At 40.0% G+C, this 16,055-nt stretch overlaps 1 protein-coding gene across 2 annotated transcripts in view; it reads right to left on the bottom strand.

The window, feature by feature from the left end:
- ITGA9 (integrin subunit alpha 9) overlaps nucleotides 1-16,055 on the bottom strand; it is a 389,935-nt gene that overhangs the window by 344,235 nt on the left and 29,645 nt on the right. For both annotated transcript variants that reach the window (XM_078377516.1, XM_073003815.2), the window contains exons 4-5: nucleotides 13,085-13,208; nucleotides 1,341-1,408 (exon numbers count right to left, since the gene is read on the bottom strand). In XM_078377516.1, the coding sequence (XP_078233642.1) occupies nucleotides 1,341-1,408; nucleotides 13,085-13,208 (192 nt within the window). The remainder of the gene's footprint in view (nucleotides 1-1,340; nucleotides 1,409-13,084; nucleotides 13,209-16,055) is intronic.

A 16,055-nucleotide genomic window follows, 5' to 3' on the forward strand; every position in this document is an offset into this window, starting at 1 on the left:
GTGACAGCGAAGGCATACAATGACTATGCTCATCTCCATGTTGACCCCTCAGAGCTCAAAATGGCAGAATTCATCATGATCAGTATATGTGGTAAAGTCCAAATTTGAAGCTACTGCACTTAATTTAACAATTTTGCACTTCCCTGCATCGGTCTAGGATGAGAAAGCTTTGACTCCATAGATTGTTTAGTCTGTAACTCTCATCATTCCTACAAAGCAGGGAGTAGCCCCCACAAACACACTGAGGCAAGGCACCCTCCATCATGGTCCTAGGGCTGCTCATACTACCAAGTATGGCCAATAGTAAAGAACTGAGGAGGCTGCCATTCAAAATATCTGGAGGACAAAGGAGTCCCAACCACTAGTATAAGAGCTGATTTCCACACTTCTGGCTTAGCCGTGCTACATAATACAGTGGGAAAGGGGCATAGCGCAAAGCACAGACTTTCCACAGAGAAGAGCCCAGATCCATTCCACTGTATTGCCTGATAGATCTGAGAAACATTCTTGCATCTGATACCCAGGGCAACCACTGCAAACACAATAGACTGTATTGAGTTAGAAACCAATGGTTTGGCTAAGTATAAGGCCACAACCACTAAATGTGTATAAAATGCATGCCTTAGGGTCTGAAGTGGATGTCTTACATTGGCCACATCCTATTGCACAACGACACAAATGCAACTCAAGGTTGTGACCTTGGTAGTTGCACTGATGCATTGCACAGTCATGCAGGGAAAACCCAACCAATTACACAATTCCTTGTGGCCAGGTACAATTCCTTGCACATTTATCGCAGTGTAACTTTATACTTTGCCAGCATGAATAGGATATATTCAAAATATTTCCAGAGGCTTCTTTTATTTACTGCATTTTATAAACATTTGTTAATTGTGGTTTCATAGAAGATAAATGCACTGCATAACCAACATGTCAATTCATCGATATAAGGCAGTTTCTTGCTTTCCATTTCAGCCTTCTTCATCTTGGGCTACAACTCCCAGACTCCCCAAACCAAGAGGCTGACTAGGAACTTCTGGGAACTGTAGTCTGAGACATTGGGGGGGGGGAGCTCTTAAGTTGGGAAAGGATCTTGTAACTGGCTTCATGCAGTTATCCACTGATGTTGGAGCATATGGAAATTACTGCGCATGTAATTAATCAAACTGAATTCCCTCACAGCAGTATATGCAAAGTTGCAGGATAAAAGGCCGTGTAAGAATTGGAAAATTGTTGTACTAAAGTTTCAAAAGCCAAAGGAATGCTCTTTAACTCAAAGTCTCCTTGCATTACACAACAGGAAGCCTTGAGTACTTTGTTAAAGTCCCACCATCACTCACCTCTGTGAAGAAGCCGGCTATTCCAGCCTGACAGGAACCATGCTCCTCGCCATATTTCTTCTTATACTCTAACACAGAGGGGGAAAATAAGTGTGTGGGGGGAGGGGGGAAGAGAAAAAGAAACAGAGTCATGTCAGTCTCTGCCAGATGTGTGTGGTTCGCAATTGCACAGTCCCCCTCTGCTTCATTCCACATGCACAGTTATGCGCTCAACTGCAGGAGGCCCACACCAGAGCCAACCCTGGGAAATCTCTGGAATTCAGTAAACCTCAGATATGCAGATATGCTTTGCCACAGTACATGGGAACTGTCAAGGGGAAGCAGGGGAAGGATAGCAATAGCATAATAAACAAGCAAAAACAAAAAAGATCATCCCTATTTCCTTAGTCCGAAGAAAACAAGCTTCTGATGGAACTTGACTCACAATAACATCATTAAAACACTGATTTGAGGCTTGGCCTAAGTCAGTTCCCAACCAGAATGAAACTAAGGTCCACAGAAAGACATTTGCTTACCTCAATTCCTTGTCATTCCACCCCCAGTTCTTTCCTAGCCCTTTTAATCTTTCTCTTTCCCTGACTGCAACTGCTTCCTTCCAGTGTAAGTGAGTGATTAATCTAATCTCCTGGGGGCTCAAATCCATTTAGAAAGACTTGCAAGTGCCATGTAAATTGCTGGTGATGGTGTTAGTGATGTTAAATATCACTATCACAATTAAAAGAGCTAGGGAAAATGGCTATGCTGGCCAGGATATCCTGTGCATTGCAGTCCAGAAAACTACTTTTCCAAGCACGGGCTGCTAGTACAGAGCGGTCTGGGCAATATAACAGAATCATAGGCAACTCCTGGGATTTAGCATCACCAGAGGCAAGCTTACGCAGTTCAGTCATCTCTCCCAGAATTCATCCCTCACTCCTCTGTTCCTAATACCATTTTCCCCTTCCTAGATTAAGTTTTGCAACTTCACATTACTTGTCTGTTTCTTTCAATATTACCCAGTGTTTCAGTTATACCTAGACAGTTGCTTTAAAATATCAGAATAGTGTAGCACAAGACTAAGATCTTATCAAACCAAAAAAGGAAAGGAAATCTAATATGCATTTTTTAAAAAATATGTATTTGAGAAAGCAAGGAAGTGTTCTAACATACTCCCTGACTACAGCCTTCAGAATCAGCTGAAGTTTCTGAACATTCTGCCCCACATAGAGCATGTTAGAGTAGTCCAGATGAGATGTGACCAAGGCATGTGTCACTGTGGCCAAATCAGAGATCTTCTGGAACTGGTACAGCTGGCACACCAGTTTTAGCATGGCAAAGGCATTCTTGGCTACCACTGAGACTTGTATTATTCAAGCACAGGGTTGAGTCCAGGAGCACACCCAAGTCGCAAACCTGACTTTTCAGGGGGAGTGAAAGCCCATCTAGTACAGGCTGGAATTTCTATCCCCTGATTTGTGACTGACCAGGAGCACCTCTGCCTTGTCTGAACTAAGTATCAGTTTGTAAGCCCTCATCCAGTCCATTACTGGAAACTGGCACTGATCTAGGCACAGAACAGCTACCTTGGAATGGGAAGGAGAGATTGAATTGGGTGTCCTTAAGATACTGATGACACTGCACCTCAAAACTCCAGACAGCCTTTCCTAATGTACATGTTGCATAACATGGGGGATAGAACTAAACTTTGGGGGCAACGCCAGCCAACGACCGAAGTGTTGAGCAGGATTCCCCCAATACCACCTTCTGAGTTCGACCATCCAGGAAAGATTAGAACCACTGTAAGATGAAGATTCCCCTGGAAAATCAATTAGAAACTAAGCAGAGAATCTTACAAAGACCTTTCCACATTTTCACAAAAGAAAAAAAAATGAAAACAAATATACCAAGATGGAAATAGTTTGAGTATGCAGCATAGATATGAGCAAGGAAAAGTATTTCAAGACTCTAGTTTGCACCACTGTTTTTCATTTCTATCTCTTCTGAAATTTACCATTTAAACCTCTGGCAAAGAATTCAATGTACCACTGGGGGGGGGGATCCCATTTCCTGATTCTTGCAACGTGTGCCCAATGATAAGTGGGATTTTAGGATTTCTTTCTCTTTTTTAAAGCAGTGTGATTTAATTTGTGAAAACACCCACCGTGTAGCCTGGAAACCCTAGAACAGTCAACCACCAGCCCACTTCTAAATTATAAATAATGCACACAGAATCACTTTGCAGATTGTCTCTTTGGAACCAAGTATATACCTCATGGTTTGATTCACCTTAAGAACGTAATAATAAACGTCACCACAAAAGCTCTCTATTAGAAAGAAAGAAAGAAAGAAAGAAAGAAAGAAAGAAAGAAAGAAAGAAAGAAAGAAAGAAAGAAAGAAAGAAAGAAAGAAAGAAAGAAAGAATAAATGAATGAATGAATGAATGAATGAATGAATGAATGAATGAATGAATGAATGAATGAATGAATGAATGAATACCTGGAACTAGCCAACACTTTAAACAAATACAAAGATCCCATATATTGGGTAGAACTCTACACCCACCACAAGATAATTGAAAGAAATCTGTATTCATTATAAGGATTTCCTTTTTAATGTCTACCAGGCTGAAAAACAGCACAAATCATTTGGTGACTGACAACAGTCTGTGGCTGCAAATGCAGTAAACCTAAGCAATCTCTGTAGGGCCACTAACTCGATAGAAGACAGCCTGAAAATTAGGACTGAGATAGAATAGCACTGTTATAAGCCAAGTATTATCAAACTGATTCAAACTGGTGCATAGATGTTAATGCCACATAAAGTACATTCTAAATTGCCTGGAAGACAGCATAAGCTTTCTTGAGACATTTGCCCTCAAGTTGTAGAGGATGGCAACTTTTGAAAATTTTTCTTTAAAATATTTGTACTCCACCTTTCTCCTTAAGAAGCACCCAAAGTTGCTTACGTCATTGAAAGACAATATTTAATGCTAACAACAGTGAGTATACCAATACTAAAAAGGATCAAACAATGCCACACTAAACAGCAATAAACAAAATCAGTATGAAAAGTGCATTCAAAGCAGGAAGGCACAACCATCCATTTAAAACCCCCACTTGGCAGCCATTCACTCAGGGAAAGCTTTCGTGAAGAGGAAGGTCTTTGCCTGCTTGCAGAAGGACAGCAAAGATAGGGCCAGCATGTGGGAGGGAGTCACAAAGTCTGGGAGTAGCAACAGAGAAGACCCTCTCCCATGCCCCACAAAATGCACTTGTGAGGATGGTGGGACCAAGCAAAGGTTTTGATGACTGTTTGTGCTCCCTATTTTGTGTGACTTTGCTAAATGTCTCAGAGTTTCATACTACTTTCTTTACTTGGCTAGAAGGAATCCTACAGGTCATTATTTCCACCCCTGTCAAAACAACCCGACCTAAACCATTCCTGACAGATGGCCATCCAACCTCTGTCTCCAATGAAGGAGAATCTACCACCTTCTCAGGTTGTCCAATCAACTGTTGAATAGGAAGTTCTTCCTATGTTTAGTAAAAATGTCCTTTTTTATTCACAGTAATTTGAATACAGTATTTTAGGTCCTACCCTTTGAAGCCACAAAAAACAAAACTGGTCCATTCCCTATGTAACTGGCTTCAAATATTTGAAGACTGTTTTCATACTACCAGTCAATCTTCTTTTCTTTAGGTTAAACATTTCCAACTCTCTAGGGCAGTGGTGTCGAACTGTGGCCCTCCAGATGTTCTTGGCCTTCAACTCCCAGAAGCCTTCACCACCACCTCTGCAGGCCAGGATTTCTGGGAGTTGAAGGCCAAGAACATCTGGAGGGCCACAGTTCATCACCACTGCTCTAGGGCTTGTTTTCCAGATAGATTTGTGATAGGAAAGATTTGTGAAGAAGCTCTGGTATTAACATTCAAGGACCACAGTAATAATAATGATGTGCTATCAAGTTGATCATGAATAATGGTGACCTATCCGGGATTTTCTAGATATAAAGTACTTGGAAGTTTACTATTCCCTTCTGGGGGCGGGGGTACTCAGGGACTGTGCATCTTGACCAATTCTACATAGGCTGGCTCTTCTCCCAAGAGATGCAGTGCAGACTCAAACTCCCAACTTCTGGCTTTGGAGCTAAGTACTCAAACCACTGAGCTAGCTATTAACAGAATATGAAATGGAAAACATCAGGTTGACAAACCAAAATATAGAGTATAGAATATAATATATTTACTTTTTTTAAAAAATAGAAGGTATTGTATAATATCTACAAAAAGCAAAGAAAAATAGCAGAGTAAGAGAAGACAACTGAAGGTGAAGAGAGTCAGAAGTTCTGTTACAAGCAGAACCAGAAAGAAGCTGTCATAAATATGATGGCCAAGAAACAAAACACAACAACAATGTCCAGAAGGAGGCAGGAAGAATTACATGGCCCAGTGATTCTAGGCCAGGCCTGAAGAACTGTGCTTCCATCTAGATATGTTGAACTTTCATAAGTCCTCACTGTACCATCCAGATATTGGCCATCCAGATATTGCTGAACTTCAACTTTCATAAGTCCTAGCCAGCCTGACCAATGGTGGGGCATGATGGAAACAACAGTTCACCAGCACTTGGAAAGCCAAAGGTTCCTCACTTTAGGTAATGAGATTCTTGAAATATGAGCATGTCTTGCAACCGACTGTTTTATCACTGGTTTAAATTGATCAAGAAATATATAAGGACTTGATATGAAGTGGGTTCAGATAAGAATCCTGAAAGGAGGCTGCAGGCATACCTAGATTAACCCTGTCCTCTTCAGTGGTCACACCTGGTGGCCGTGCCCCCTGCCATCTGTACATTAATCAAACATGAAAAGACAGTCATTTGTGCATAACAATGTATACATGGAGAACTTTTCAGTGCAAGGAGGACTACCCACTGTGAATTGTATCTTCAGACCCCTCTTAAACTCACAAATATGCAGATAGAAATTACACAAACAGCACACATACATAGCATACAGCTGTGTGGTTACTGATTGTGATTACATTTCCCCGCAACAAGTAAGAGTGTACTTGTGGTACTACTAATACCATTGGGATTATAAATTTATCAGATTCATCCCCATAAAGCATGTTTACAAACAGTCATGCCTACTGGGATTGTGAGTTTATCAGCATGTTCACAAGCAGATGTGCCTGTTTGGATTATGGTTTATCAGGTTTATAAATAATGCTCACAAATAGACATGTGAACTGAGATTCAGCATGATGTAGTGGACAGAGTGGTGAACAAGGACACAAGATGTCTGAGTTCAAGTCTCCACTTGGGCATGGAAACACCCTGCAGGGCAGAAAGGGTAATTAACTCCTTGAACATCTCCTGTACCTTGAAAACTTGGAATCTGTTCACCAATACTGAAACACATGTGCAAGGTGCACTTTCTTTCCACTGTGACATTCAAAGTCAATTTCAGAAATCAGCATAGAGAGAAAGCCCAAATCATTCTGTTTTAAAGTGGTGCCTCGCTTGGCGAGGATAATCCGTTCCAGCAAATTCGCTGTAGAACGAAATCCTCGTCAAGCGAAATAAAAAAGCCCAGTGAAATGCATTGAAAACCGGTTCCATGCATTCCAATGGGCGAAATACCTCAGCATCCAGCAAAGATCCTCCACAGGGCAACCATTTTCCGGTGCCTATCTTGCAAAAAAGCCTTCCAAAACACAGCAGGGAACCATTTTAAACAGCGGGCAGCCATTTTGAAACCCGACAATCAGCTGTTTTTTGATCGTTGTAAAGCGAAAAATTGGTTTCTGAAGCAGGGAACCGATCATCGTAAAGCGCATTTTCCCTATCTAAACATCGTTAAGCGATTTCCTCTTCTAATGAGGTAATCGTCAAGTGGGGCACCACTGTATTGCCTCTTCAGCAACTGTGTAACAATAGCTTAAATAAACAGAGCAAATCATAGAGAAATGATGAAATTGACCTCCAGTACGTTTCAACTAAGCTATGTAACACAGTTATTTATATGGTTGGGAAAATGACTTGTTTACTAAAACCGAAAGTATTTTTTTGAAATTAGGATAAAGGAATGTGGTAATCTGTTCAGGCTATCTTTTTATTTTATTTTATTTTTCTTCAGATGTTTAAGAAGGAAGTTGCTCACAGGATCATTTCAAACAATGTCTCTTGCCCACATAGTCTCTCTGCGTGTCAAAGCTCACACTGCATGAACCAACTCTTAACTTTCAAGTCCCTGTGTTTATTTCCTCACAGCTGTATGCCTAAAAAGGGATCTCTGGGAACCAACAGAGACCTGAATGAGAAATTGGTATTTCAGATGTACAAATGATTCATGCTTCTGACTCTACCCTTCCAATGTAACATCCCTTGGAGTTTCTTATTAGGTTTCTGTGCTTGAAAGAGGCATTGAAGTCACATATCCAGCCCTCAACGCTCAGCACTACACTAGTCTGCCCGCCTGACACTCTCCTTTATCTTTGGCACATCCTTCATGAAGAGCAGTGGAAACTGTACTTATGGAAGATCCCTGAACACCTCAGAAGCCTATGTATGGAAGCACAGGAGGCTCCTATTGCTTAAGCTATGCTGAACATGGCCACAGTGACAGTGGGGACAGAAATAACACAGATTTGGGGACAGGGCTAAACACCAAGCCTAACTTCCACTTTCTCTATGGAGATCCTGCTTTCATCAGGACAGGGTTATCCTTCAGATATTCTTCCTAAATTTGAATCTGCTGGAGTTTCAGCAACCTTCATATGCTGTCTTTAAGAGTTTTGACTGGGAGGGAACTTCTGGGCTAGGCTGACTGCCAGATGGTGTGGAGTATGTATGTATGTATGTATGTATGTATGTATGTATGTATGTATGTATGTATGTATGTATGTATGTATGTATGTATGTATGTATGTATGTATGTATGTATGTATGTATGTATGTATGTATGAATGCATAAATAAATAAATAAATAATAGATAAACAGAAAAACAGATAAATAAACAGATAAATAAACAGATAAACAAATAAACAAATAAATAAATAAATAAATAAACAGATAAATAAATAAATAAACAGATAAATAAACAGATAAATAAATAAATAAATAAATAAATAAATAAATAAATAAATAAATAAATAAATAAATAAATAAATAAATAAATAAATAAATAAATAAATAGTAACCAATTGTTCCCTCTCCACCTCTGGTTTTGAAAAGAGCCACACCTCTCCACTTAAGAGTCTTTTTCCTGCCCTTTTCCTGCCTGTTCACAGTTATAAACAGTTAAGGGTTGTTCATGTAGCCATTATTTTTCTACAATATGCTGCTTTTTAACTGCTCAGAACTGTGAAGATTTTACTCTTTCTCTTACCAATGTCTCAGAGTGTGTTGTTGAAAGTGTAAGTACCAGTTGATGACAGAAGCAAAAGGGGTGGTCTACTCTGGGGAGACTTAAAGCTAATTCTGCTTTGTAGGTCTCTGCGCCACCAGCTGGTTAGCTAGAGGGTTTTAGCTAAAATTCCACACTGTGCCAAAAAAATTTGGGGGGGGCCTGCATCCCTACATCCAACTGTCAGAACCACTAAACGAAGAGACTTGTAAAGCCAACATGAACATAAATCCCACTGATACAATCATTCTACTCTGGTTGAGACTAACAACTGGATTTAAAGCTTTTAGGTTCACATGCTATAAGATTTTATCTTGTAACACTGGCAGCGTCTGGTCTGAGTAAAGAAGGGCTTATTCCTCCACTGTGGAAAATGAATGCACATAACCTGCTGAGACCAGTGGGCACCAAGGCCTCATAAAAAAATGAAAATGATCAAATCTGACTTTTTCAAAACTTACATCTACTAAAATATTGGACCACTATTTCATAGTCAACTGTACTATTTCCATCCCACCCACCACTTCCATTTGCCTTATCTTTAAAGGGCAGATTTGCAGCCAAATATTTTATTGTTTCTTCCTGACGGGTGCATTAAAAAGGATTGTTATAGGAAGGGAGGATCCCAGTCAATGTTAAATCAAGCCTCCTTCTGAGCAATGGACTACAGCCACCTCTTCCGAGGAAGATGGAGACAATTAACTATATTTAAAAGCTGATAGTTTCAGAGTTCACAAACTCAGTCGCCTCCTTTCCCTTGGTGACACTGCAGTTTGGCACTTCACACACAATCTTAGCAAGTCCTCGATTTCCAGTCCTGTTTGCAGTACAATAAATTGCACAATAAGCTCTGCCAAAACAGCTAATTTTCCACTGACTTTCTTGTGACTCTTCAGTCTGTGCTCTTTCATTTTTAAGCAATTCCTGGCTGATATCTGGCTGCTGGGGCTGTTCGGTTTTAAAACAGGAGGCACATTGAAATAAAACAAAGCAAATAGGAGATCTCAATCCCAACGGGTGATTTCCTTTATCTAGGCTCCCTCATATGAAACAAAAGCAAACACTATATGGATGTGCAATGCTTCTTAGTCCCTCAAGACTGATGCTACCAACAGAAAGGGAAAACAAGGTAAAGCAATCTTCAAAGTGGGAGGATTTTATGGTTTCTTTTCATTTTATTACAGAAGAGATATCTTGCATCCAAAGATGGAACCAAATAGACATCTTTCTCCACCACCAAACAGTTGTGCCTGTGAGCAATTTGTTAATCATCTGAAGTGAAAACAGTTATAGTTTCCAGGCCCACATTGCTTTTTGATCTCTTTCTCACAATCTTTTCAAACGTCCGTTTCCTATTTATTTATTTTCAGCTTAACCAGCTATCGCATGGGAGGAAGAAGGGTTAACCAAACCATCTGCAAAATCCAATTTAAATCTGCGGTTCCTAGTTTTGCTCTCCAGTTCTTGCTTTCTTCATTGCTCCCCACAAACATTCTCAAAAACCAACAGCTGAAAAAACAGCACATCACAACCATGATATGCTTCCAGGTAAAAAGTGGAATATACATTTAATTAATTAACACAATCCATCTACACTCTGGCCACTTCCAGCCTTCAGTGTGAAGAGTTCAATTTTTCAAGGGAGCTCATTCTTTAAGCACATCTCTTAGACAAAGAAAAGTTAATGAAGATGAATTGTTACTTTTCCAATATCACCAGGAAGCCAAGTTTCCACCAAAGGCAAAAGGGAAAAGATGGGAAAAATTATTTCCACCAAAATGCACCATTTCAGACACATTTCCCAAGTAGAAGGAAGGAAGACCAACATTCATTTTTTAAAAAATGAAACTACTAGAGTATCTTCCGAAAGACCTCCCTAAAGGTCTCCTTGTTGAGAGAGACAATACCACCTTCTGAAGGCTTATATTGAGCATTGGAGTTTGTCCCCCTTCCATCTCCCACCTCAGCGACACAAGGAGAAGCTTACATCATAAAAGCAAAGCTTGGAGAACTTAGATGGTTTTATCCCAGTTACTGAGAGACTGTGGAAGTTATAATTTTAAATTTTTTTCAAACTCTGGTTTTATTAAGATTTAAGTATGTGAGATTCACATTCACATCTAATACCCTAGAAGACAGAAACAAAATTCCAAATGACCTTGATAGAATGGAGTACTGGGCCAAAAGCAACAGAATGAAATTCAACAGGGAGAAGTGCAAAGTACTGCACCTTGGAAAAAGAAACCAACTGCACAGTTACAAGACGGGGGATACCTGGCTCAGCAAAACTATGAGTGAGAAGGATCTTGGAACTGTCGTAGATCACAAGCTAAATATGAGCCAACACAGTGATGTGGCTCCAAAAAAAGCCTAATACTATTTTAGGCTGCATTAATAGAAGTATAGTTTCCAAATCCCACGAGGTGCTAGTTCTCCTCTATTCAGCACTGGTTAGGCCTCACCTTGAATATTGTGTCCAGTTCTGGACACCACACTTCAAGAAGGATGCTAACAAATTGGAACAAGTTCAGAGGAAGGTGACAAAGATGATCAAGGGGCTGGAAATCAAGCCTTATGAGGGAAGGCTGAAAAGATTGGGCATGTTTAGCCTTGAGAAAAGAAGACTGAGGGTTAATATGATAGCACTTTTGAAATATTTGAAAGGCTGCCATACAGAGGAGGGGCAGGATCTGTTCTCGATCATACCAGAATGCAGGACACGCAACAATGGGCTGAAGTTAAAGGAAGCCAGATTTCTGTTGAATATCAGGAAAAATCTCCTAACTGTTAGAGCGGTACAACAGTGGAACCAGTTACCTCGGGAGCTGGTGAGGGCTCCACACTGGAGGCATTCAAGAAAAAACTTAGATAATCACCTGCCAGATATGCTTTCGATTGTATTCCTGCATTGAGCAGGGGGTTGGACTTGATGGCCTTGTAGTCCCCTTCCAACTTCATTTTTCAATGATCCTATTATTTCTGCTCAACCATGAAAGACACTATCCAAGTCTCTCTCTCTCTCTCTGTCTAGCCTTCACCCACAGACATATTGTGTAGACAAAATGACAACATCAAGTGACATGCTTACCCAGACCCCTCTGATGAAAGAATGAAATACATCTACTGTACTAGTTTTTTCCTCTGATGCCATCAATGTACATGACATTCTACAAGTTAAATGTTTAAAAATAAAGAAGGGGGAGTATTCTGCTCTGTGAAGCTTCCAATCTACATTTTGATCTACAGGAAAACAAATGGAGTAATATAATTGAGGAACAGAGAAGCAAAGGTGATCAAGTTGTGGGCACCAGGCTTTTGGTTGTTAAACTTGAAAGGAGGAGTTGAATGAAGAAAGAAAGAAAGTGGTGAGTCCACGTAGTTATTTTGGGAGATTGTTGAAGGAATATGTCAAAGCACATGTCTTTATTTAAATACATTCATTCTGCAATCTGCAGGTCAGAATCTACTACCAGCTCCCCACCTGATCTAAGGTGGGTCATAATAGCAATGCTACCATCTCAATTTGGAAATGTTACTTTCTACAAATTTCTACACTACAAATGTGAGAATCCTCCAGGTAGTCTGGCCACTGGTCATGTTGGCTACAGTGTTCTGGGACCTGTAATTTAAAAACATAACTTTTCCAGGTTCTGCCAATCAACATAGAAATACAGTATATGAAAAAAAATGAAATCATATGAGTATCTATAAATACAGATTTGGGAGGAACCTCAGTGGAATGTCCCACAGCATTATTTGTGATTGTAGCAAGCAGAAAACTAATTCAGTGCTGTTTCAAAGCTATCTCTATGTCAGCTTGTTTCAACATGTGTAACAGTAAACAAAAAAGCAAACAAGAATATTGTGGCACCTTAAAGACCAGCAGATTTATTTTAGTTGCCACAGTTTTTTGTTTGTATTATAGAATTCAACACTTAAGCTGCCATATTTACACAGAATTTACACAGAATTGTAGAAATGCATTGTTAAAAAATAAGCAAATAGTATAAGCTTTTCTGACATCAGCTGCTGAAAGCTTGCCTGGACAGCAAAATTTTCACTCTGCATTCAAACACTATTCAGGTTCATTTTTGGTGGGCACAAAGGAAAACAGCCACCAAGAAGAAACAACTCTCTATATTTATGTTGTTAGTCACAGGGATACCACTTGTAATTATATCTCAATTGAGTTTAGAGATCAGACACAATTTATGTCCACATGAAGAAGACAAACTGACAAAGTCTACAGAGTTTTTTTTTTTTTTTTTTGGTGAAGGAGAAGTTAACAGTGAACATCTCCTCCACCAGAAATAATAAAGAAACAAAAACGTGAAAGTGGGAGTTTGAACCTCTTACCTTCATAACAGGGCATCAACCGTTTACCATTGGGCTCCAGATTGGGTGGGATGATTTTGCAAAAGCCATGAGGAAGTATATATTCTGTTTCATAATAGATATTTTTCCAACGGTGTGCACAGGCCTAAGGCGAGCAAATGAAAAGTAGATGTTCAAATTGGCATCCAGTTAATTAGTGACTGAAGACAAGACAGGGATTACTTTCTTCCAGAAAACTGAAGGTGGAAGGGTAAAGTAACGATTCCTTCATGTCCTGTGTGGATTCTTCCAATTTACATTTCCATTCAGAAATTTTGTATAGAGGTGTAAAACTGAGTTCACAAAACGCCAACTAAGCCCTTGACCACAGCAACAGCAGGACGACAAATAACCGTGTATGCGTAACAGACAGTAATTTCAATTTCCCATTATCTACACGTCTGTTCTCACATACAGACGCAGAGTAAAACTAAATTCTAGAAAAACCTGATTACATTATTGTATGTCTGCATTCTCTGCCTTGTGAAAATAAAAACAGCTATGACCCACCTGTCCACATTTAAAGCAGCCAAAAAGTACTGCCTTACCAGCTGTGTTATCTTCATGCATGATGACTCAGATATGACAGGATGAACTATTTCATTTCAGGCCATGGCATTGCCCAAACATACTCAGACCTTCCTAATTCCTCAATCTCTTCACATATTGACCTTTCCTAGGTACCACATGCCTCAAAGGGTCTCAAACTAGGTGTCAAGAGGAATGCATGCTTCTTCCAATTAAAACATTCCCTTCTGACAACAGGTTTCTTTGTGCTCCAGCAATGAGAGTTGCAATTTAAGTCTATGTTTATTTTCCAATGATCCATCAAGGAAAAAAAGGCTAAATGCAAGGTTTGCAGCTAGGGAAAATCCAAAGAGAGTGGAACAGCCAGGGAATGACTAGAAGGTTGTCATTTCTGTCCCAGAATCTCCACCTGCCTCAATTCACCGAATATAACTAGTCCTAATTCCATATTCTGAGGGGAAAAAGATACCTCAAGTCAAAGCATTCAAAGTTCTTCACTCTGAGTAAGGAATGTTAATACACAGTTTCTCTACCTCAAAACATGTTCAAAGTTCCACACTGTGACACAGATTCCAACATACTGCTTCCTCATTGCATTTCTAGCTCCTCCCTTTTCTGTTACCAGGCTGTTTATCTTTCGTAAAAGCAACCTTTGTGGGGTTTTTTTGGAGGCTCTCAAAAATGGACCACTTCCAGAACACATGAACAAACCTTGTGTGACAAGGCAGACATCACACAAGGAGTGGTCCTCGTTTGACCAGATAGGCGGGATATAAAATAAATAAATAAATAAATAAAATAAACCCACCACCCCTGTTACCAAATGGCTTCCATCACCATTCAGGTCTACCAGTGGACAAACTAGACATAACTGAAACAAATGTGTTGCTGGACCACAAGGACTCACAGGAGAACTGTGGCTCTCTCTACGCCACACCTAAGAGAACTCAAGGATGGAAAGGAAATGCATGCTTTCCTCTCACTCAGTCTGTGTGGAGGCTGTGTGAGAATTAGGGGTGCCAGAAACCAGTCCTCAGATGGATTCAAGGAATTGGGATGCCCCACTTCTCTGCCTAGGAATAGCCCCATCATTAATTAAGGCGAAGTGCATAAGCTGCCTCAGGTGGCACATAGTGGAATGTGGAAAGCCATTCCTTCTGAGTTCCCAGACCATTCTGTGTGTTGGAGATTAGTATTACAGTGGTGCCTCACTAGACAGTTACCCCGCATGACCGTTTTTTCGCTAGACATTGGCTTTTTGCGATCGCTATAGCAATTCGCAAAACAGTGATTCCTATGGGGGAATTTTGCTGGACAATGTTTGGTCCCTGCTTCGCGAACCGATTTTCGTTAGACAACGATTTTGACAGCTCCCTACGCGCTCACAAAACGGGTGTTTTCGGGACCTAAGCTTCACAAGACAGCGATTTAAATAACTGATCGGCAGTTCGTAAAGCGGCTTTCCTATGGTTGATCTTCGCTAGACAACGACGATTCTTCCCCATTGGAACACATTAAACAGGTTTCAATGCATTTCAATGGGGAAATGTTTTTCGCTAGACAATGATTTCGCTAAACAGTTATTTCAGTGGAACGGATTACCGTCGTCTAGCAAGGCACCACTGTACATGTGCCAGAAAGCCTGGCCCAGCTCCCCTAGGCTAGCCTGTCCCCCTCATGTTTGATGGAAGATGCTCTCCCATAGCCAGCATTGAAAGATTCAGCTGCTACCATTGTCAGTTTCTGTACATGAAATGTGATATTACCCCATGTATCAGGCAACAAAACCTCTTGAACTACTCTTGATCTACATGTAGAATCAAAGGGAAGCAACCAAGGTTTCAGCAACAAAACCTGAATTATCAGCATAAATTATTAGCTTGTTCTTTTATATATTTAAGGACTAAATTGTCTACAGACTAGGAACACTCCTTGTTATACTATGAAAAGCTAATAATATAATCAACACAGTTCACAGGCTTCAGGTCCATTTCTTTTCTAATATATTGAACTCAGCAAAATGAATGCACTTATTTAGTAAGTTGTTTATCAAGTGAGCCTACTGATGTTCCTGGTTCTAAGTATCTCAATGAAGCCCTCTTAGAATAGAACAAGGAATGCCATTCTATCAAGAATGTTTATAATGGCACTCAGATTTGACAGCCAGATGTATGTAAGGAAGACTTTAAGAAACCAAACTCAAGTTATTTGGTCTTTTAAGCAGTCTCAGTTGGTTTTAATTCCCAACACACAGAGTATTCAGAACTCCATCCCCTCTTTTAATCATGAAATATTTATATCTAGAGTGTTCAGGAAATAGCTTATCTCATGCTGCATTTCCACTGTGAATACAAAAGGTAGATACATATTTTAATACAAGACAGTATCCTACAGACATAATTTTCTCCATGTCTTTAGGGAAACC

The sequence above is a fragment of the Pogona vitticeps genome, chromosome 6, assembly GCF_051106095.1.
Source record: "Pogona vitticeps strain Pit_001003342236 chromosome 6, PviZW2.1, whole genome shotgun sequence".
Lineage (NCBI taxonomy): Eukaryota > Metazoa > Chordata > Lepidosauria > Squamata > Agamidae > Pogona > Pogona vitticeps.